Source organism: Dreissena polymorpha, chromosome 12 (assembly GCF_020536995.1).
Source record: "Dreissena polymorpha isolate Duluth1 chromosome 12, UMN_Dpol_1.0, whole genome shotgun sequence".
NCBI classification, from domain to species: domain Eukaryota; kingdom Metazoa; phylum Mollusca; class Bivalvia; order Myida; family Dreissenidae; genus Dreissena; species Dreissena polymorpha.
The window spans coordinates 12,150,742-12,175,498 of NC_068366.1; the positions used below are offsets into that span (position 1 = coordinate 12,150,742).

At 35.3% G+C, this 24,757-nt stretch overlaps 1 protein-coding gene across 2 annotated transcripts in view; it reads right to left on the reverse strand.

The window, feature by feature from the left end:
- Positions 1-9,460: 9,460 nt before the first annotated feature.
- The window catches only part of LOC127854083 (mucin-19-like), a 54,268-nt gene continuing 38,971 nt past the window's right edge, over positions 9,461-24,757 (reverse strand). Inside the window, exons 24-25 of one of the 2 annotated variants that reach the window (XM_052389071.1) lie at positions 24,200-24,312; positions 23,459-23,892 (exon numbers count right to left, since the gene is read on the reverse strand). In XM_052389071.1, the coding sequence (XP_052245031.1) occupies positions 23,583-23,892; positions 24,200-24,312 (423 nt within the window). In that variant the 3' untranslated portion in view covers positions 23,459-23,582. Of the gene's footprint in view, positions 9,651-23,458; positions 23,893-24,199; positions 24,313-24,757 lie in introns of those variants that run through there. The other variant, XM_052389072.1, reaches the window with a different exon arrangement.

Below are 24,757 nucleotides of genomic sequence, written 5' to 3' on the forward strand. Positions count from 1 at the left end.
AGACCATTGACTGGATAAAATTATACAGTGTTTTTATTTAGAATTTATGTTCAGTTAAAAATAAATTGTTTACAATTTAATTCACAAAAAATTCAGTATTCCATCATTTCATATTTGTTTAATTTGATATATTTTCAGTATAGACTGAAGTATATGTTATAGATTCTTACAATAATATGTTCAAATTAAATGCTCGGTGAACAGGACCATCATCAGCATGCTAATCTGCCATAGATAGATAGATAGATTTATTTCGGCAAGGAATGCATACATGGGCATTTACAAAATGTACAAAATATAAAAATATCACACACATGAAGATAAATATACCATGACATACACACCAACACCAAGGATTACACAAAAATGAGTAGACCCATATTTCCATCGTGGTCCTTTGTGCTGGTGGCAGGACATAAAGTGGCATTTATAAAAACGGAGAAGCCATAACATTTATGGAAGATAGGATCAATGTTGCTTATCATTCCTTAAAGTCACTATCACGCTCACCAATACATACGGCTACTGTATTATGCTATATAAAAACATTCGACAACAAGTAGTACCATATGATGGTTAATTACAATAGGAAGACCCTAAAAACAAGTAACATTGATGTAAAAACGTTATATTACAAGCATTCGGCAAGTTTTAAGCATCTAAATATCTAAATATCGTTCCACGATGTAATCTACTTTCGCTTTCGAGTCAGGATCGGATTCATTTGGGTTGCGTTCATTTGCATAATTTATACAAGCCATTTTCGCATTCGCTAAGTTCCAGTTACCCAGAATTCATTTTGATTTCACAGAATGATTATTCATGAGAGCTACGTCATGCTTCCGACGCTTACCGTATCCAATCTCGTGTTCGCCGGTAAATGTTCGGATATTTCACGGGAGATACAAATCGAATTATTTGTGGCCACACAAAAAAATAAAAACGAGCATTTTGTATCTCGTTAAATCAATTCTACCAGACAACATCTAACGTTGAAATTTTGCATTTTGCTAAAAGGAACATTGATTGTTTATGTGTTAGTTTGATTTAACGAAATATTCGATATTTTTTAGCGTGATTGTTACTTAAATCCAAAAAAAAACAAAACAATTCACATACAAAGTTTCATATTTTCTTATAAATGAGTTTTTAAAGATGACTTAAAAACATTGCCATGTCAATATGGCAAATTTGACGGTACCAAACAATTAAATTTCTCGAAATTATAAAATACCAATGAAATGTAGCATGCAAGGTTGTTACTTTACCCCACCCACTACGGCACTACTTAAACCCCGGGGGGGGGGAGGGGGGATAACTTCCTAAATTTTAGGGTAGGAGTGTCCTACTGAGACTTCCGAAATGTGACCCATTTTTATACCGGAACTCTGATACAGTAGATCCATTTCGATACAAGATTTTTGAAAAAGAAGAACCATTTGTATACGATACCATTGAGTAAGTAGACCCATTTTAATAAAAGAATTATCTCTATCAGTCTGGTTTCTACTCCCTGGAGAGACAGTAATGTTCAAAGTTACAGCTGTATATTTACAGGTTAAGTGATTGCGGATACAGCTGGGTGAAATTTACTCTTTGATACCCATTTGAATACAAGAATGAAATTTGTCATTCCCATTTTGATACTGATACTCTCACATCTATATGAATTTTTATCCAAGTACATTTCTGATTTCAATACCCATATCAATACGTAGATGCTCAAAACTATACCCATATCTATAATTTTAGTCGAAAAACACACCCCACATTTTTGGCACACCCCTATATACCCGTATATAGGAAGTTATCCCCACCTCCCGGGAGTTAAACATCAAAATCTGCTGAAAACCCGATTAAAGAAAATTACATGCGTTTGAATATACACATTTTGATATAATTTAGGTAAACTATAGATTCCGATTCAAAACATTTGTAATACATACTTCATTCACCGAAGTAGATTATTTTCGTTTCTGCCCAGAAGAATCGACGTTTACAATTAACCGGAAGTCATCCATTCCGAAATGATTTATGTGTAACTGGAATATAGCGAATTAAATGAAAAACAGTACATAAACGTTGCCTGTCAAGCTCAAATAAGCGCCATATTTCATTGCAGCCATTTGAATTAATTAGTGTTCTTGACCTTTTCAGAGATGACAAGATTTCGAGGAAGCGAGAGGTATACCTGGAATGGAGTGACTATTTCATTGCCATTGCATTCTTGTCTGCCAAGCGGAGCAAAGATCCACGGACACAGGTTAGTTCGGGTTAGTTACTGAAACTTTCACAAATCAAAATAATATTTACACTGTTTGATACTTTGAAACCATTTATTTTGTCAGCATGGAATTTGTTTTTTGAATAGTTACCGTCGACTGTTTTCAGGATGTTTTTTACGGAACGGTTTCAGATGATTAGCTGATTTTTGGTATGCGAGTCTACCAACATGACCTACAGATAAAGTGTGAAATTGTTTTTTGCCCATTGTTTTTTTGGCGGAGTTATGTGCCTTGGACTTAGTAATTGTTAATCCCTATAATAACAGATTTTCGTATTTTTTTAACACAAGGCTTTTAGATATTGAGCTGATTTTTGGTATATGAGTCTTCATAGAGTGACATTCGTGCCGGCCTGTTGAATTTTAGGGGTAGTTACGGGCCTTGGACTGATCAATTTTCACTATAATAACATTATAACAGTTTTCCGGAGGTTTATGACGCAAGGCTTTCATATATTGGGATGATTTTTGGATGTCAGTCTTCCTAGACTACATAACCTACAGATGAAGTGTGAAATGTGTTCCGGTCCATTGATTTTTTGCGAAGTTATGGGCCTTGGACTTAGAAATTGTGTGTACCCAACGCTTTAACAGGGTGCAGCATCAACAGGGTTTCCCGGGTTTTACACACGGTCTTGACAAAATGTAAACACACTCTTAAGAATTTTATTTTTCCAAATTTCTCAAAATATTAAAATACATTTGCAAAAATATTAAGTGCTTAAAAGACAGTTTTTCGTGCAGTTTTTGCCAATATCTAAAGGTATAAGAATATATCCTTGAATACGTCTGAAATCTTTCATGAAGTATAACCCTGTACAATGAATGCAGTAGATACTGAATTATTGAACAAGAAGTCATGCTTATTAAATAAAGTAATTCCAATGTATTTCACATTGCCACTCGCAGCATAACAATCTGACTTAAATGCATCAGTTGAAATTCTTGAGAAAAATAATTTTAAAAAGTTATTTAAAAATAAATTACCACTTACCGTCGTGTATACATCCATAAAAGTTAAAAGGGAGAACCCCACATTTTTTTCGCTAATGTATGGTTCTGGGATATAGAAATATTCTGGGATATAGAAATATTTGTATTATAACCTTTTTCCAGATTTTGTTTACGCAAAGTATTCATATATTGAGCTGATTTTTGGTACTGGAGTCTACCTACACGACTTACAGATGAAGTTTTAGTTTTGTTTTGGTCCATTGATTTTTGGCTAAGTTATGGGCCATGTTTTCTCTAAAATAGCTGCTGTGAAACTTTAAGGCGCTGAACGGGGCATTGTGTTTCACAAACGCAGCCCTAGTGTTAAATGAGGTGCCGAATGTGTTAGGCTGCTAAATCGTACTCTCTCAATTATTTGAGTTTGTGTGAGAAAAAGACATTGTACTGACTTCATTTTTGCTGTGGATATTTATTAAATATGTGTGCATCATGAATATCAACTTTGTCTTTGGGATTTTAATTGTGTTTACAAAGTATTTGTGTCTAAAACAATTAAACATTAACAAAGATTTGTGTTGTAACTGGTTGAATACTTTTTAAATGCATAAAACACGAATTGCCCTCAGACGGATTATCATATACCGCAAGTGAGATGATGAGTTTTCGCTCACTACCTAGACAATGGATTAAGCCTGAACAACAAGTGTTAGCCAGCTTACAATGTGTAGGTATACTGAACTTTAGAAGAACTCGGTCAGGGACAAACAGAATAACTCTTCACACAAGAAATATAGGACAAATTGGTGTAAATATTTCAAATTTGATATACCCTAAACGATTCAATAATCTTAACAATTTTACAGAGAATGTTACCTGTCTAACTTTAAATTGCCGTTCATTAGTCATGAAAGATGTATTCGTTGGTCAATTGCTCCGTGAAGACAAAACTGATTTTGCTCTTTTAACTGCGACATGGTATTCAGACGAAAAACAACATCATTCCGAAACATCAGATTTGAATCAAAATAGTTATTAATGAGTGGTGCAAATCGTAGAAATAAGACAGGGGGTGGTGTTGCTCTGACATGCAAAAGTAGTGTTAACAGGCGTAAAATTGTATTAGGCACACCCAATGCTTTGAGTACGGAGTTTTAAAGCTGATTTGTAAAAATATTACCATAAATTGTGTTGGTGTTTACATATCTCCATATTTGGCTACACCTGCACAGTTTGTGATCAATTTCTTTCAATTTCTAGAAGACATTGTCGCAAAATATTCAAACCGTTTGGTCATGGGCAAATTTCAATTTGCACATACATGAAGATAGTAATACATTTTCAGAATTCAATAACTGTTTAGTTGCCCTGGGATTTGAACAACATGTAACTTTCCCTACACATGTGCATCGCCATAGTCTTGATCTAGTGATAACTGAACTTGCAAACGGTGTAGAATTACTGTATTATGAACCTCGCCCTTTCATCTCTGATCACTGTGCTATTAAAATTGTCACGAAAGTAAACACAAAAAAATATAATCAGCAAAACTGTAGTTTTAAGAAACTTCAAATACATTGATTATGCCGAACTTGGTAGTGATCTTGCTAAATTGTCAATCGAATCTGACTTTTTAGAAACTTATGTCTATCCGTTTGAGGATGAAATCGGGGGACTTCTGGATAAACATGCTCCTATAAAAGAAATAACGCAAATTTATAGATCTCCAAAACCGTGGTTCAGTGAGAATATATTTCACCTAATGCGACGTTTACGCAGGTCAGAAAAAATGGTGAAAATATCGTAAACCACAAGACTATGAACATTACAAAGTATCGCTTCATAAATATCACTGTGAATTAAAGCATGAAAAGCAATTGACACTCAGCCAGAACGCACTTGAATCTAAAGGTGATTCCAAAAAGCTGTACAAAATTGTGTCTGAGCTTAAGGGAAGCAAGTCGGAGAACGCGTTGTCAACTGTTCAAAATGAAAACACATTTGCTGATCATGTTATACAGAAAATAGAGACAAATATCCGAGAGAATCTTTAAGACTTTGACAACTACACGCCGATTGCAAAACAGGTCACACAGTTTGGAAATTTTGAAAAACTCACAGAAGATGAAATCAGAAAGCTAATAAATCAATTGCAAACAAAGTCCTGCGAAATTAATATCTTACCGACAAAAGTGTTAAAGTTGTTTTTGAATGAGCTTCTTCCAACCATTTCTAAATGAGCAAACCCTTCCTTGGCATAAGGTGTATTCCCTGCGAAGTGGCAGCAGGCGGTTGTTTGACCGCTGTCAAAAAAAGACGGCCTTGAATTGACCTTTTCAAATTACCAATCAAAAAGGTCGCCGTGGTGTAATGGATATGGTGTCCGCCTAACGACCGGGAGATCACAGGTTCGATCCCCACCGATGGAGCGTTCTTTAGATCTCCCCCATAGACACCAAGTACTGGTTCTAGGCCCAGGAAACGGACTCGAGAGCGTTTATATAAGCCTTAGGCTTTCGATGCAATCGAGCTTAAATAAATATGTTTAAACTAAACTAAATTACAGACCAGTGAGTAATTTGCCATTTCTGTCAAAATTAATTGCAAAATCAGCACTCTATAGATTAAACAAACATGTTAGTGAAAATGATCTTCGGTGTGTCCTGCGAAAGAATGACGTCAACATCTCTTTAACTAAGTTATCTTTATTGAATCAAACACACCACCTTCAGACAAATCCAAAGTATGACTAATGTACATGCACTACAAATTGTACTGACTTCCATGTTTTAAGAAGTAACACAATTAACAGCAAACAAATAGAAATACAGATTACACCAGTCCTTTTGCATAAATGCTGGCATATTCTGCGGTACATTTACCTGTAGGTAACCAATAATTGTCACATTGTTCCCGCTGACAAAACATGTAATAAACATACATTCATTGTGTATTTAGATATAACAGTACTCCAATGAAACCTCTGAAAAGTATACTTAACAAGTGAAGCATATTTTAAAAGTATTTAAAATCAAAAGCGTTTGACCAAAAATAGATTTCGTAGATTGAACTAAGGTGCGAACTACAAGACATAATTGGAAGACTCTACATCACACATCATATATGCACATTTAAGAATTACTACCCCTTTTTTCAGACTTCGGTTACACTGTTAATGATTGTCATGTGTATGTGGTCAAGCTTACAGTCCAAACATTTTAAGCACACATCTGACGTAGTGACCCAGCATCCCGTCGCCCGCTGCGTGCTCGTGTTGCTTCTCAACACCAAGGACATCTTGCATTAAGTCTGCCCTTAGCGGTATCTCGTCGCTTATCGTGTATCTTGAGCAGTCATCAGGCGGGTTTATCTCCTTGTACAGGTTACAGTATTTCTTTCGGACACCAGGCGAGCAGCACTGACTGTAACCTTTCTCGAGAAATTCTGCAACTGACTTGTTTTCGAACTCTGCCGCCACTGCACCCGGGTACTGAGACTGCAGTTTGCTGAACATTGTAAATGAAAGAGTATTTGAAGCATGGAGAACTTAAACAGTAGCAAAAGCAAATAACACCAGTCTAAGCTAAAAATAAGGAATTGCGGCCCTTATCCGTGCATCCCTGAAGAAACAACACAGAAAATAAAGATAACATAATTTTCAAACGGTAACAGGGATGGACATGACCAAATAACTGTTATTTACTTCTCACATATAACAGTATATTTGTTTGATGCCATAGACGCTGAAGAACCAAGACTCGGCTTCCAAACTTGGGAAGTAGGGAGTCATTGCGGGTGAAAGTGTAGTCCTGTAATACACATAACAACAGTCGTCGGATTGCTTTTGACCTATGTGTTTTGCGATAAAAATTCAGTAGAACTATTGAACAGAATTTTTACAATTAAAGTTAACGAAATGCAATTTAATTTGGTGAATTATGCATTTGTAATTAATATAACTACGCGAGAAATTAATAGATAACTTCATGGAACTTATATTTACTGTTTGCCTTGACCTCATTATTTAAAGGGGCCTTTTCACATTTGGGCAAATCGACACAATTGAAAAAAATTGATTCAGAGTCGCAAATTTTCGTTTTAGTTATGATATTTGTGAGGAAAAAGTATAACTGAACATTTACAATGCTATAAAATAGCCATTTTATGCATCTTTTGGCGATTTAATAACCTGAAAATTATAAAGCGTTGCAACGCGAAACGAATTAATAATTTGGAGAGTTGTGTTGTTGTCGTTACATTTTGTGAAACTACGAAGGTTGCTTATATAAAGTATAAAATACATATGTCATTGTATAAGGAAGGATGGCCGAGTGGTCTAAGCGGTATACTTTTTACTCCAGGACTCCAGGGGTCAGTGGTTCGAGCCCTGCTGAGGGTTACATTTTTTTCTTTTTCAAATTGTATTCTTGATTTTCACTGGAGCTCTTTAGATCCAATGTTTACATTTATCAATATTATGCATTCAATGACAAACTTCAAAACATGTCAAACTCTGTGAAAAGGCCCCTTTATGGAAATTTATCGTTCTGATTAATCATTGACACAAGGTAGGTACAATAAAGATCTATGCAAGTTAGTTAAAGTGTCTCTGTAAAAACTACATAATTATATTTTCATTTGAATTAATAAAACCGAACGTTTGTGTCATCTGCGTAAGCGATAAAACTATTACAAATGTGCTGCAATAATACACTAATAGCATGAATTTCCTTTAATCAATTAACAAAACATTTCGTTTTTTACGTACTTCCAGCATGATAACCCCCTGACACGGACAGGTCAGTGCATACTCCAACTGGTTCTGAATCCAAGCATTTAGCGCGACAATTGTCTCGGTAAAACCTTTGACACAGGATTTCATTTCGCATGGAGTCGGTGACAACAGTTACGTTGTACAACCATCGTCCACGGAGTCCTATGAATTCAATTGCACGGTTCAAATGCAGTGATTTAATAATTACGTTGTACGTTTATATCTCTACTCCCGAGCATCAGCAACTTTTCTCAATTTCAATAAAATAATACACCTAAATAATATTCTACGCTCAAGGAACGGAGGACGAACTATTTCAAGTTATCTTCCGTGACCTTTCAGTCAACATATCACAAACCTGTTTTTCAAAGCGAATCTCTATAAGTAAGCTAAAACAACTAAACCAATCGGTGTTGTCCGGATTGCAGCAACTTTAAAAAAAACGTCTTATCCGAAATCGAAAATAATTCTAAATCCATTTTATTTAATAATGATAGCTTCATTGAAATAATAAAAAATATTAAAAAAACATGTAACGGAATATGTGATTGGAAGGATTTTTCATGCAAGCTTTGTTGGTATTGCAGATAATGTACAGTTTCTGTAACCACCATGGCAGTATTTATCCATGCAAAGCATGCATACCGGTAAGACCGGCACCTCTTTTACGGAAATTCTGCCCCTGACGTCTTTGCGTCTATGCCGACAATTACTTTTCATTACATTCGCATTGATAGTTGTTTCATTCTATTTGCAGCTATGCGCGATATCTTAAACGCAAGCAACACTTCATTGCAAACACGTTTTGTCTGACGTATGAAAGTTGTTTTTGAATGCTGAATTTCGACTTTCGCTTAATTACCGATCCTAAGATGGAACCTATTGCTAGGAAGAACCTTATCATGTGTCTTTTTAGCATGACACGTTTATGTTACAGCAAACGCAATATTATTATATTTGTTTTTAGGAAGCGTGGCGAGGTACCTGAATGACATTGGTTTGTTGATTACATTTTGTGACGTTTTGCCTATCAGACAGAATGGTGCCCTGGAAATCCACATGAGTGTAACCACTAGCAACAAGCACCTCCGGTAACGGTCTTATACTAAATTGTTCTTGGTCATAGTTGAATATGATATAGGTGTACATCTCGTCTGACACCAGTATGCACTGCATCGACAAGTTCTGTAAAATAAAGTTTTGTAAACATTACATCTGCAGTGAAGTTAGCATCAGGGAATAACAAGTAAACACATGTTGGTAAACACTTCAGACAACAAAGCTTTTTATACTTGCATGGTACCTGATGTTTAACTAGCTCATATCCGGGTTCGTAGGGCGAGTGGACAGTAACGTGTTTCCACGTGGCGACCAGGGCCACACTGACGTTGAACTCGGTCTGGTTTGTGTACATGTGGATAAGGTCCTGAATCTTCTGAATTTCTTCCGTGTCCTTTTGGTGGTCGGCAAACACATGAATCCACAGTCCACCGTCTATATGTTTCTGCTGTCGATGTTAGTCCATAGTGGAGCGATTACCCTGTGGTTCTGAACAGCTGTCGTCCACTCGCTGGCATTTTCACCTCCATATTGGTTGTATAATGGTTGGAAATCGAGCGATATAAATCCGTCCATACTTGGCTGAAACAAACAGATAGATATTTTATAATTTACAATTGGCTTGTAAATGTATGTGTAGGACTAAACAAAAAAGAACATCGTGCATTATAAATTGCGATATGAATATATATAAATACTATACACAGATTGTGATAATGAGCATTCATATCTAAATGTATCACAAAACAATGAGTACATGGCTGCTTTTTCTTGAATTTCAGAACTGAAAAAGACCATCTCGTTTATTATATACCCTGAACCAATGTACATATTTCCAAAAGTACGGCAGTCTTCTTGATATTTGATAAGCCTCGATTATCTCATTGTCTATGTTCGTGTACGTTTCACCAGGTCCAATAGAACCGGCACTGTAGAGGTAAATCAAGACAACATTCAAGAATGTGCTCATCACGATAATGGTAGGATTATACAATAAGGACGTTTGCATATCTGAATAATAAACTCTAGGGATATTATCAGGAGAAAATGTTTGTAGAGAACCGCTAGTGTTTTATTTCAGGCCAGTGAACTTTTAAGTAATTAATTCAGACCAATACGTACACTGCAACATTTACCATAAATACAATCAGATTGAATCTGGGATCACCGCCTTATACCGGTCAATTTCATAAAATGGGAGATATAAGCCGGCAAAAATTCATACCGAATCTTGCACTTCGTCCAGACTTAATCACAAAACACACACATGTGAAGAACATAAACCTCATAGCATTGTAATTCAAATAAAAACAACAATACAATATAATTTTAAGTGCAATTATTCTGAAATTGTTAAATATTTACTAGAGCAGCATAGTAACAACTATCTGAGCTTTATAATAGTTGAGTGCTTTCAAACGGACAATTAATATTGGAATTCAATTACAAAAGGCATATGATCATAACATTACAAACTACTTGTATAATACGAACAAAAAAACAACAACAAAAAATAGCGGTGTACACTGTTGTGTACATGTAATAAGCGACTGTTTAATAAACCAACAATACCGAAGCATTCCAGATAGGGGTTATCCTGTGGAAAGCCCTCTCTGCAATTACACTTGCATCTGCCGTACGTGTTGGAACAAACTGCATTTATACCGCACGTTGTATTATGCTTGCTTTCATCAATATCTGGAAACATTATTAGTTTTACGTTTTGTGCCATTACGAATTTCGTATGTAACACATATTATCTACGTTTTAGAAACATGGAACAAACTATTCAGTGGCTTCTTATGTACACACATATATTGCCAATACTAGTATTCAACATAAATATTCAATGAAGCAAACACATACAAAATAAATTATATATGCGTTCATGTATTTTGTTATACTCGATCAAGTTATAATTCCAGATTGTAAAATATTCATTAAGGAATACCGCTTTCACATTTGGGTCCAGTAAATCCTACGCTGCACACACACACGTACCCTCCGTCAGTGTTCACGCATACTCGGGTCTGGTTAAAGGATGTTGCGCAATAGAAATCGCCACCAGAAGAACACTCGTCTATATCTGACATGAAAATCAAGAATAATTTACATTTTGTGCTAATAGCAGATTTTCAGAATAATAACACTTTCTCGTATATTTATGCATGTTTTGTTATACATTATATAAGCTTTAATTAAGCAGATCGAGGCTACAAAACATGTTAACAAGTGTAAGATAAACAATACAGTTAGATTTTGGTTAACCCATTAATGCCTAGCGTCAAGAAAAAAGGCCTTGATGACCCAGATGGGTCTGCGCTGTTTGCTGAAAGGAGTTTTTGTAAGAAATATTCTAAATATAGAAATAAATATACTAGACATCCCTAATTTTGGAAATAAATTGATCCAATTTAGAAGGCTGGGGGAGTCCCCTAGGCATAAATGGGTGAAGGAAAATTGCAGTAAACGGAACTGAGGCATACCAGCACAGCGTTGTCCCCCGAACCCCTCCAGGTCTCCATATCCATAATGACAGTCACATTTGAAGCTGCCGTCCAAGTTGGTACAGTTGGCGTTGTAGTGACACGTCTTCCTGTTGAGGCATTCATCGATATCTATGCAGACACACAACAAGAAACAAAACAAGTAAATGTACACGTTTTCTCAATTACTCGTTAGGAAAGTATAATAGAGCTCGACATACTATGTATCTTATCTACAAGTAATATTGCCCAAAAGCAAACATGATATTTTGAACGAGTATTGGAAGTTGTAATTGTATAACGTCACATTAAATAATAAGACGATTTTAAACTGACATCAAACAATATAGTTAATTCATTACGAGTTATTACTATCAAATCACATTAGGCATCACATCGTTAATATACTATCGAATTTGTTTTACCAATCCTTCGTTATCGCGTTAATACGTAGTGTGAAAGTGAAAATATATTTAACGAAGCTAGTTTTGGAATCATGTATAACTTTAGTACGGTCATTTGTATACCACGCTATAATTCAACAAGTTTGAAGCAACTTATAGGATACACTAGTGTGCATTCATAGATTATGAAAAAGCATTTGAAACGGTTATTCATGACCCATTGTGGATACAATTTGTTCAGTTGGGTGTTTGACGGAAATATGTTTTAATTATACCATTTATAACATGCGAGTTTAACTGCTATAAACTATTTTTAAAGGTATATTTTAAAATAAGTTTTCTTTTTAACCCTGAAGCGATCGTCTCAAATTCTATACATATATACATAATTAAGGCATAAAATCATAATTGACGCTGGTGCCTGTGAAACAATTAATTAGTTTCTTAGCCTGTAAAACAATAGTTTTAAGAGACGTTCATTATACTTTAATTAGAATTACTGACTTTGAAAATGCATTGAATTATTTCTTTGATCAGTCTTTTCAAAATCATGTGGCCTTTGCAAATTTACCTGAGCAAACAGGTGCATGTTCACTCCATAGTCTATCAGCCTCACACTTGATAACAGTCTTGTATTGTAAGAAGTGTCGTACCCTTGGAGACACGTATACACAGCAGAGGCGTTGTATGTAGTTGCGATGTACACACATGAGGAATATTTGCTTGTGGGTGGTTTCCCACACTCTAGATAAAAAACAATACTGGGAAACTATGTTCAATAGGCAGTTTATACTCAACATCAGCGAAACAGTGAACATGTATATACGAATCCTCAAAATAGAATAAAATGGATTCATTCTCGTTTATTATGCTCTAATATTGAACACAGACATAATTCATTTGAAACTATGCTTCGTGAACTTTATAAGCATGGTATGCTGGCAAGCTGAGCAGTTTTACAGTTATTAAGACCTATTTGAAATCTTAAAGGAATACGATTTATGTTCAAAAACAAAACGGGATGTATTTCTTAATTAAGACATTATGGTAACACATTTACACCTTCACACCTTTGATAAGACAGTTGATAAAGGCAATACGTAAACAAATAAAATCAGCAGTTACAATATTACGATGAAAACAATGTTCAATATGGTTCATAACTGAATACTGTTATCGTACTTAGATATTACATCATAAAGAAATAGGTATGTAACAGTACACTACGGAACAATATGTGAATACATAAATGCTACCTGTGATTGTACAGGTGATATTGACTTCACTCCATGATCCATTGAAAAGACACTCGGTGTAATTGTCCCCATGCAATGTGTATCCCACTTCACACATAAACTTAGCGATGGACTCATAGGTGGTGGTATTGGCGATTCAAGCTCCATTTTGTATTCTTGGGGTATTTTTACAATCTGAAAACAACATATTTTTGCAACCGTTTAGCTCTATTTTCAGGTACATTTTAACGAAAAACAACATTATGTAATTGAACTTCGTAATGAGTGATAGTAAATAGGGAAATGTTTTGCAATAGATCATAGCATTAAAAAAGTTGGAAAATGTCTCTGCACGTCTTTGTTCCGTTTCACGCAGATGAGGACTGAATTAAATTATAAAAGATCAATTTAACAATGTTTAAGGTAAGGCTATGGGTTGTTTTGCTTATAATTATGCACTTTTAAGACGAGAGTTTCTAAATGCAACGTTTTATTATCGATTGTCACATTGACGTACATATTTCTGTCACACAAAGTGAACACAATATGTTGCGTGTTGCCTATAAGGCAAACCGGTCGTCGAAGTTTGAACCTCACGGTACCGTGTAGTAGAAATAAAACGTGTTCGTGTCGAGTACTGTCAGCGTAATTCTAAAATTGCTTGTTTATTACGATTTTAAGAAAATTGAAAGCTTAGGACAAAATACTACGAGAAAATGAAAATTTAAACGACGCGTTAAACCGAGCTTGCCGTCAGAATAGTAAATTGCATAAATATATTGTAGCGCATTGAGTGTCCACTTAAAATCTCGTTTATGACCAGGACAAAGTATACATACCAACATACGATGCCTTATGAAATTAAACATGAACAATAAATGAACTTGCGCATACCGGAGATTTGCTTTGTTGTTGTTGATGGTGTTGTTGGCACCGATGTTGGTTCATGTGTTGTAGTAGTTGGCGCCGATGTTGGCTCAGGCGTTGTTGTACTTGTTGGCGACGATGTTGGCTCATGTGTTGTTGTAGTAGTTGGCGCCGATGTTGGCTCAGGTGTTGTTGTAGTAGTTGGCGCCGATGTTGGCTCAGGTGTTTTTGTATTAGTTGGCGTCGATGTTGGTTCAAGTGTTGTTGTAGTAGTTAGCGCCGATGTTGGCTCAAGTGTTGTTGTAGTAGTTGGCGCCAATGTCGGATCAGGTGCTGTTGTTAAAGTTGGCGCTGATGTTGGCTCAAGTGTTGTTGTAGTAGTTAAGTAAAAGATGGTTACTGATAAGATGACTTATATTAAAATAGAACATTAATATTGCACAGTTGTGTTAATTTAAACGCTCATAAATATCCTCCTGTTAAAATCTTATCATATTTTACTTTTTGAAAATGTTAACCAATATTAATATTTATTCTCAAGTTGTTGTTTCCTTAAGTTAATAAAGCACATATCTGTATTAGCTGTTTTTGAGAGTTATTGTTAATTTGCTGTCTATAGTTTATTATGTTCATGGCATAAACAGTATGAACTTATGCTCAAACATTATTCTTGTATTTCATTGAGTAGAAACAACATTACAATATATATATAACAATCTTATTAAAGTGCAGTTCGAAAAACACTTTCATCAGTTTACCCTTTTCACTGAAAGTGATGAATCCTTCATTCTGACACAAGAATATTAACCAAATCGGTCTAATACACTCACATGTTAATATCTGCGCAACAAAAAATAAAAAATATAGTTTAAATAGGTTTGTATACATGTATTTTTCTCATATTGAAAACTATTTTATCATTTGTTTTCGAAGTAATTTGAAACATTGAACAAGACAAAACTATGTTAGCATAGTTACTTCAAGATGATCATGAATCAGCAATGTCTAATACTTAACCTATTTCATCACAGATAAGGTTTGGGCGCCATACACCACCAGGCGTAAACATAATTTGATGGGTCGAACTAGAGTTTGTCATATATCCCGGCTGACAACGAACTGTGGCTTTATAATAGGCTGTTGTTCGTGTAAAGTTTATGTATTGTATGTAAGCTGCAAGAAGACCTTTTGTCATAAACGTGTCTTTATTTGGATCTCCGTAGTCTGCAAAATAAGCTTTCAACATTGTTTTTTTACGTAATTAATCAGTGATATTTTATTCAACGAAATTCTCGAGTGATAATAGAAAATAATATTCACGAGTGGCGCAGTCACGAGTGAAAAATATTTTTTATATGATCACGAGTGAATTAAAATCGATATTCCACCGAACCCAACTTTTTATGCTTTTTCTCACAGTTATATATCTATATATATTGTTAAAGATTTCAAAAATTGTGTACACATCGGTCTTACTGACCTGTGTACTTACGGGAAAGGAATTGTGGGTAGCACTTCTTTTACAAGTGAAAAGTGAAAGCGAAAGTAGGTCAGGTAATCGTGCTTCTGATAATCGCTTTCAGTCTTAAAAGAGATTCTAAATCACATTTAAACATTATTAAATAACATTTCTTTAAACAACATTCCGTTTTAAACACACAATAAAAAACGAATTTTCTTTTATTATGAACATTTTCATTCCTACGCAGAATTACTTTGGCGGAAGCATAATTCCCCAAACCAGGGGAATTTGATGCGTCTAAGTATAGAAGTGACAATAGCGTAGTGACGTCACCATTTATGTATAGAATGGAGTTTAACTAAAGAATTTCGCTGGAAAGATGACGTCATTTCGTCAAAAAAATGACGTCATTTAACATAAACAGTGAAAATTATCGATAATTTTCACTGATAATTTTCATTGTTTGAAACAGTGAAATTATCAGTTTTAATTCACTGATTTTTCTCAATAAACCACCGTAAAGGAAACAATAAACTTGTATAATTTGCGATAGAAAAAAACAACGGTATATACAAGTATTGGCAACACGGTATAAGCAATTAAGCATGTACAAAACGTATTATGATAACAAGTTAAATGGCTCCTGAATTATAGTAGTTTACATTGTAACATTATGTTCGTAACTTTGGCACCAACTGCAGGAATTTAATTTGAGGAAGATGTAAAGCATTCAGTCGGTTTGACTCACCAGTAGTACACCTTACCTATCCATACACACTTTCCCGAGGGGACCCATGTGTTGTTTCTTGTGCATATAATTGAAAACTGCTGTGTTCGTTCAATATTACCGTTGCGCTCAACGACAAAGTCTGCATTACAATTAACAGTCAAAGTGGAGTTGACAGTTGTCTTAGTATACAAAATCATTTCTATAGTGTTGCATTAAATAAAAATGCCAAATTTTCACCATTATTTGGATTTCCACAATCTGAAAAACAATGGAGAGATATATAAACTAATGCAAAGATATTTGCAAATTGGCAATCTTTAGATAATATACTGTAATTTATCTCTTTGAAGTAACTTATAGATCCTTTTAAATAAACAACAGAAATGACGAATGACATAATGCGCAATTATATCGTCGTTGAAAGGTGTTGTGTCAGTCCAATTGTTACACAGTCAACTATTGTGCAATGAAATGCAATTAATTATCACAATCATAAATCGTAATCGAGGGAATGTTCTACAGACGCGATATTACTGGGCGCTAACCAATAGCCTGTCCGTTTAGTCATATGGCTAAGGATATTCTTTTAAAATTTATTCAAAATAGGTATGAATCTCATATTAGATTACCGATCTATATGTAGACTCGGGTACGAAGAAAAGGAAAATTCATCAGAGCCAGTTAAAACCTATCACGTATTAATTGTTTTATTTCATTTTAATTTTGAATTGTTGAACTGTTTTTTATTAGAGAACAAAGCGATGCAAAATGAATATAACTGCAAAACAGTTATACAAAAACGACTTCACGTGTAACGTCAAGTAAGTAAGATATTCTATTTACACACCGTTCGATTCTGCTTTGATGCATAGGCCATTAATCCAAAAGCACAGTAAAATCGCCTTTGCTTTCACAACCACTTTCAAACTGTCACTCTGATTAGATTTATGCATGATTTATCATGTTCTTATCTTAAGATTTATTGACCATTTTTATCTTAAGTGTATTCACTTGTCAATAGTTCATCGTATTAACCGCTCCAAACTGCAATACAACACCCGTATTTTCAATTGAATTAATCTTATAGGGCGTATACAATCTCAAAGCCTACACATATATAGAATATACAATTTGTAAGTAATGGTAGAAGATAGGAGAGACGATAGTGTTATGAACTGGTTTACATTGTAAGTTATGAAGGGAATAAATAATTGCATCTAATATGACAATTGCACATCTAATATTTACTAATTTTCTGACAAGACAAACGAAAAGATTTTTTTAATAGGGGTGGAACATATTCATACTGATGTTTCAAAACGAAATTTATTACGTAAATATCTTAAATAAATCATTACAAATAAATTATTTATGTGGAACTTAATTTGAGATTGTGTGTACAAGTTTTTAATAATGACTTGGTGCACTTGCAATTTAAAAATTCAATAAATTAAGTAATGAACATTCATCCTCATAGTATACGATTCTTTTATTAATGACCCTGAAACATGATAAAATGAGTACATACTATGGCTTAATGTTCTATGGGTAAATGTGCGTGACAACGTTAACATATACACAGTCCTAGCATGCATATACATCAATGTTCAGTTATAAAACTAAATATATCTAAATTGTATCCTTCCATCCATTCAACCATTCATCCATCCATCCATCCATCCATCCATCCATCCATCCATCCATCCATCCATCCATCCATCCATCCATCCATCCATCCATCCATCCATCCATCCATCTGTCACATAATCGTTCATAGTTCATGGACGACACATAGTTACTGGCAATGTTCATTACTCTTAAATTACCGGTGTGTAGCCTATCATTCGATGTCTCGTCATGCTCGTATTGCCAAGATGACGAGATTTGCTTTAACTACCATTTCTCCTGTCGCGCATGGGACAAGTCAGTCCCTCCCTAGTAATGTCAATTTCTCTGCATAATGTAGGATGAAATATTCAACAACACCATATATCAGTTTCTAGTCTAATTTAATGTTTATCTCAACTGATATTTCAGTTATACAAATACGTTGTGATTGCTACATGATTGTGTCTTTTTCCATCTGTACACCTCTAGGTCTAAACGCTAACTGACTATTTCCCTCTAACATATGCCCCGTGAAACTCAGTTATGAATCCCATTGGTCAGTCTTCTAAATAAGCTGATTGGCTAGATTACTAAGAATCCCATTGGTCAGTCTATGCGTTGCTTGACCAATACAAACATACCCGGCCTTGTGTTAACTATACTATTCTTTAATCTCTCCCTCATCGATAAGCTTATTTGAACATATGTGCACTTTGTGACTGTCATGTTTACTGGCCCTTATGATAAAATTTTCAATATTTCTTACATGAGGTTAACCCACATATTCCACCTACAATTTCTAACTATAATGTGACACATACTGGCCCTTTTGATAAAATTTTCAATATTTCTTACATGAGGTAAACCCACATATTCCACCTTCAATTTCTAACTATAATGTGACACATCCATCCATCTATCCATCCATCCATCCATCCATCCATCCATCCATCCATCCATCCATCCATCCATCCATCCATCCATCCATCCATCCATCCATCCATCCATCCATCCATCCATCCATCCACCCATCCAAAACCCACCCACCCACACAAACACCCATCCATCCATCCATCCATCCATCCATCCATCCATCTATCCATCCATCCATCCATCCATCCATCCATCCATCCATCCATCCATCCATCCATCCATCAATCCATCAATCCATCCATCCATCCATCCACCCACCCACCCAAACAAACACCCACCCACCCACCCATCCATCCATCCATCCATCCATCCATCCATCCATCCATCCATCCATCCATCCATCCATCCATCCATCCATCCATCCATCCATCCATCCATCCATCCATCCATCCATCCATCCATCCATCCATCCATCCATCCATCCATCCATCCATCCATCCATCCAACCGTCCGTCCATCCATCCATCTATCCATCCATCCATCCATCCATCCATCCATCCATCCATCCATCCATCCATCCATCCATCCATCCATCCATCCATCCATCCATCCATCCATCCATCCACCCATCCATCCCTATCTACCTTCCTGCCTACCTGCCTGCATACCTCTATACCTGCCTACCTGCATACCTGCTTCCCTACCTGCCTTCCTGCCTACATGCCTGCCTGCATGTCTGTCTGCCTACCGGCCTACTGGCCAACCGGCCTACCGACCGACCGACCGTTCCTGCTCAGAAGTTAAGTGTAAAGTGCTATATGTACCTAGTATAAGACCAGAGCAGCCTTCGAGTAACTTGCACGCTGTTCAGGTTTATGCTGTCTGCTGCTCATCAGCATCTTAGGTTGGGAAATGACGCCGTTCAAACCCGTATCTAGCAATCGAGGTATTTAATTTGATTTTCTAAAAGACTACACAATTGTCAAATTATGTATCAGAGTGGTAGAGGGTTAATATGACTTGTCGAAACTATTAGTAGAATAAGTTCTGTTTTAAGTATTGCACTACTGTTGTATTTCACATCATCTGAACGCTGCTTCTGTGTCATAGTGAAATAGTATTTTTTTATACATATTTTATAAATTTTCTTTTGGATTTTGCAATTCATTTCTACAGATAAGTTTGATATTTTCCAAACAAAGTAATATAAAAATCAGTGAATTGACGGATGTATAATTTGTTACTGTTTGTAATTAGCCACACTCAGGGAAAACATGGTTTAATGCATGTGCTTAAATCAACACTTTACGCCTAAACTTGATTTTTATTAAGAAGAAACCTACTTTTAACAATAAATTCCATAAACAGAAGAACGTGTTGTCTTGATTAGCCTGTACGGAATGCACAGGCTAATCTGGAACGTTCCTTTACACACATGCATAAAACCCTGTTTGTCCTAGAGTGAGGCTTACATATTGAACAGTATGTATTCTAGACTGGGAAACCACCCCGTTTCCTACCTAATACACAAACCTCTGGGCACTGTGCTAGTTACCAGAATGGAGGGGCTAGTGCAGCCCCATCAGCCCATGCAGCGGGTCAGGAGCACTCAAGCCCGCCCCATACACCTCATATATGAATTTCTCGAGTATGTATATCAGGGTGTGTAAAATTATTTAATGACAACATCGATATCTTTGAACTCTTAATTAAAATATGAAATATAATGTATGTGTATTCAGTTTTATTCCAATTTAGGAAGACTTCAAAATTCCTGGCCTTTTATTGTGGAAAAATTATTTACAAGTGTAAGCATACAAGCTTAAGTGTAATTGTTGTGTTATTGATGTTGTTAACTGAGTAGAATAAATAGAGAATAATGGGTAAGTATTGATGCGAGGCTTAAAAACAAAAAACAAGAGCCTTGTCGAGTGCTTTTTCGTTTTTGTGCTGATCATTATAAACCTTATCTATAATATACACTAACCTATTATTTTATTTAACCCTTTTTTATTCAGTAAACCTTTTTATTTAAACAAAATTAGTTTAACTGGATAATTTTGCTGGATTTATGATGTCATTTTGTCGAAAAAAAAATGACGTCATTTCGTGCCGTGGTTTATTGCAGAAATTTAATCAACCGAATTCTCTGTAAAAGTGGGATAAACATATTTAATATGCTCACCTTTCCATATCTTCCATTTCACTTAAGTTCTATTGCAGTATTGTATAAATATATAAAAGCAGAGAGGGCATATAAATCTGTTCATACACAGATCTATTAACTTACAAATCAACTCATGTTTGTTGTTTCTATTTTTGATGATAATCTTGTAAAATCTGTGTGTGTTTTTTAACTCCAATTTACAAAAACTGTTGTTTCCATGACACACATTAACTAAGTAAATTTATAATAAATGTTAATTGTGTTTTTTGCATGCATTTCATTAGTCCCGATTAATGATATGACGTACAAATTAAATTTCATTGTCATCTTTGCCCTGAATTGTAATTTCATTTCTTCATTTTGCCGTCTTCATTACAACATGTGTGCATAGCAATTTAAAATCGTGTCTAAGAACGTCTGCAAACCAATATTTAGGTCAGAAGTCGTCCGGCGGCAATTTGGGACGCTCTGTGGAATTCTACTTATTTACACATGCACATCATTTTGTTTAATTTAAAGTCAATTTAGGAGAAAATGGATCACATATCCATACTAGAGTGGAAAAAGTACATCCAAAAGAAGGTAGAAATCTCTACTGTACAAGTTTTGTTGACAAAACACATATTTGTTCATTGGTTCTAAACCAAAAACGAGATATTATTTTGATTCAATAATTATAATAAAAGATCAAGAACAAGAACAGGGTCATTAAAATGAAAATTAAAAAAATCTGCATTTCATTAACCAGTTTCTAAATTAACCAAATAATCAATGTGATTGGCCAATAAATGCACAGAAATGTTTGTAGTACATCATCATCACATCTCATATGTTTCTCCTATCAGAGGGAGGTGGAGGATATAAGACAGTTTGCCAGAACTCCCTGCAGTGCCCAACATGATCCTGCCTGATCCCCGGGCTCAATTCCTCTGGGGGCGAGGACGTAGACTTTGATGACCTCTCATGTAGATTTGAGGAGTTGAAGCAAAAACAAAATGAACATCTTGTACGAACAGGAACAATGTACATATTAAAATTATTTTGAATTTTGTGTTGTAATTGTTATTTTATGCCATATGTTGCAATGAAATGGACATTTTTTTATTTTGTGTAATATTTAATGACTTAACATGTATAGAATTTCCTAGTGAACCCTTGTTGACATTATTGAACGATATCATGCTAATAGGACGCTGCGTCCTACTTGTTTTGGTACCCCTTTCTGCCCCTTTAGGCTGATCAACACAAAAATGTGAAAACCTGATGAAATTTAATAACTTATTGTAATAAGTAAATGGCAAATGGAAAGTTTATGGTCTTAAACCTTAATTACAAGTTGTTGATGGCTTTCCTCCCTGCCCCTTTGACCTGCACTTTGTGTGATCCTTCATCTCTTCCCGAACACGATTTTACACTTCCTCTGATATATCTGTTTGATCGGTCAATTTAAAAAAATAAATATTCTGCTTCACTTTTTGTGTCCATTGAAATGTTCATCTTGACTGTATGTGTAGAAAATGGAAGTAATAAAGTAATATAGGCAACGATTTTTCTGACATGTTTTTTTACATTTTAAATTTATGCATTGATGATTTTTTTAATAATGTGCTTGCTTTTATCAATAATATACATTATGTTAGTAAATAATATTACTAAATTAATACAGACGCATCATTAAGAACATGTGTTTTGTGTTCTACAAAATAACCAAATCATGGGACATTTATGAAAAAAGGTGATGGCAAATATATGTATGGCTTATTAACACATATGTATTGATGCAAATAATGGTTTGTAACACTTTTTTTATTAACTCGGCAATATTTGTTAAAACAAGAGATGTGTTTGTCAGAAACACAATGCCCCCCTACTGCGCCGCTTTGATTTTTTTCATCATTTGGCAGGTACAGATAATTATCTCCCTTTAAAGCTTATTTCTTCCCTTGGATTTGTTTTTTTTTACCTTTGACCTTGAAGGATGACATTGACCTTTCACCACTCAAAATGTGCAGCTCAATGAGATGCACATGTATAATGTATGCCAAATATCAAGTTGCTATCTTCAATATTGCAAAAGTTATGGCCAATGTCAAAGTTTTCGGACGGAATCACGGACTGACAGACAGACGGAGTGATTGTTCAACTGCTATTTGCCAGCCTATCGTGGGCATAAAAACTAAAAAAGTCATTAGCAAGAAATCTTTAAATACCTACTGTAATGCATATGTTCTTATGATCAACAATGTAACGTCAAAGATTTTGATATTTTTAGTTGAAATATTGACTGTATTTAATCTCATCAATGCGTTTTGCCATGAAGCAAGTAGATATCGTACATAACACACCACTTGTTTTATTTTGTACACGTGATGATTATTATGCAATGGTTAGGGTGAAGCCTAATGTTTCGAAAAAAATCGGAGATATTGAACAATAAAATTAACGTCTTAAAAGAGCTCAATCCGTTATAAACTAACCATTTCTGTCAAACAAAATGTCACAAAATTAACCATAAATAGTGATACAATCGGTTATTACATTTATGAATAACGTAAACATGAATACAGTAAATTTTATTTGTTTTTGTAAGCATTTAACATTTACTACGATATCGATTACTATGTCGCCATATTGAATTTTGGATTTTTATCAATGAATTTTCACATCACTGTGATCCATAGCTTACAGTCCAACCATTTTTCGCACTCTTCTAACCAAGTGACCCAGTATCCCCTCGTCAGCCACTTCCTTGTGTTGCTTCTCAACACCACGGTCATCTGGCATGATGTCTGCCCCAGGCGGTAGCTCGTCGCTGATCGTGTACCTTGAGCAGTCATCAGGCGGGTTGATCTCCTGGTACAGGTTACAGAACCTCTGCCTTACACCATGGGAGCAGCACTGATTGTAACCCTTCTCGAGTAATTCGGCAACTGTTTGGTTATCAAACTCTGCCGCTATTGCGCCCGGGTACTGGGTCTGCAGTTTGCTGAACCTAGTAAAGACGCCGAAAATTTGAAGCTTACGGTATATCAACAATACCAACGCAAAATAAAACCAGGCAAATCTAAAAATACTGAGTTGCGGGCCGCCGCCGTGTCTAAGTAAAGATACAACACAGAAGAACATGATACTTTTCAAGTAAAGTTTTCGAACGGTAACGGCGAGGGACCCGATTAAAACTGTTACTTAACAAACTTCTAATTTAATAAAGACTGGTTAATACGTGATCAACATATATTTGATCCTGCATAATAACGGGACATGCGACATGGATTAAACTTTTTAACGTGCCAACTCACATGTAGCAGCATTTCTGTTTGATGCCATAGGCGCTAAAGAACCAGGACTCGTAGCATGTCATGTGGCTTCCAAACCCAGGGCGCAGGGAGTCATTGCGGGTGAAAGTGTAGTCCTGTAATCAATGGAAAAAAATCACATAATCGTCACAACTGAAAAATGACGTTATGTCCGCGTTTCGTTGCGAACGCATATCTGTGTTGATTTTCCACTTCTAATTTTGTGTTATATTGGGTATTGTATATACTTTTAAGAGTAATGTACGACACAATAATATGAATTGGCAAACTGCTTATGCAATTTTCTAACGTTCTTTAATTGAGGTTTCAATACCACTTTGTTCGGAAACTGTCTGGTTAATTCTATAAGATCTGCACAGTTAAATTATCTTTAGATGTTTAAATGTTTTTGGTGTTCTAGACTGAGATTACTTTCTATGTGTTGACGGGAAAAAAACGAAAATATAACGGCAATTAAATTTTCTAAATGAAGCCTTTAAGGGAATGATAGTTGTCAAAAAGTAGTGCCTAATTCAGTTATGTTCAATGTTAGTTACTGAT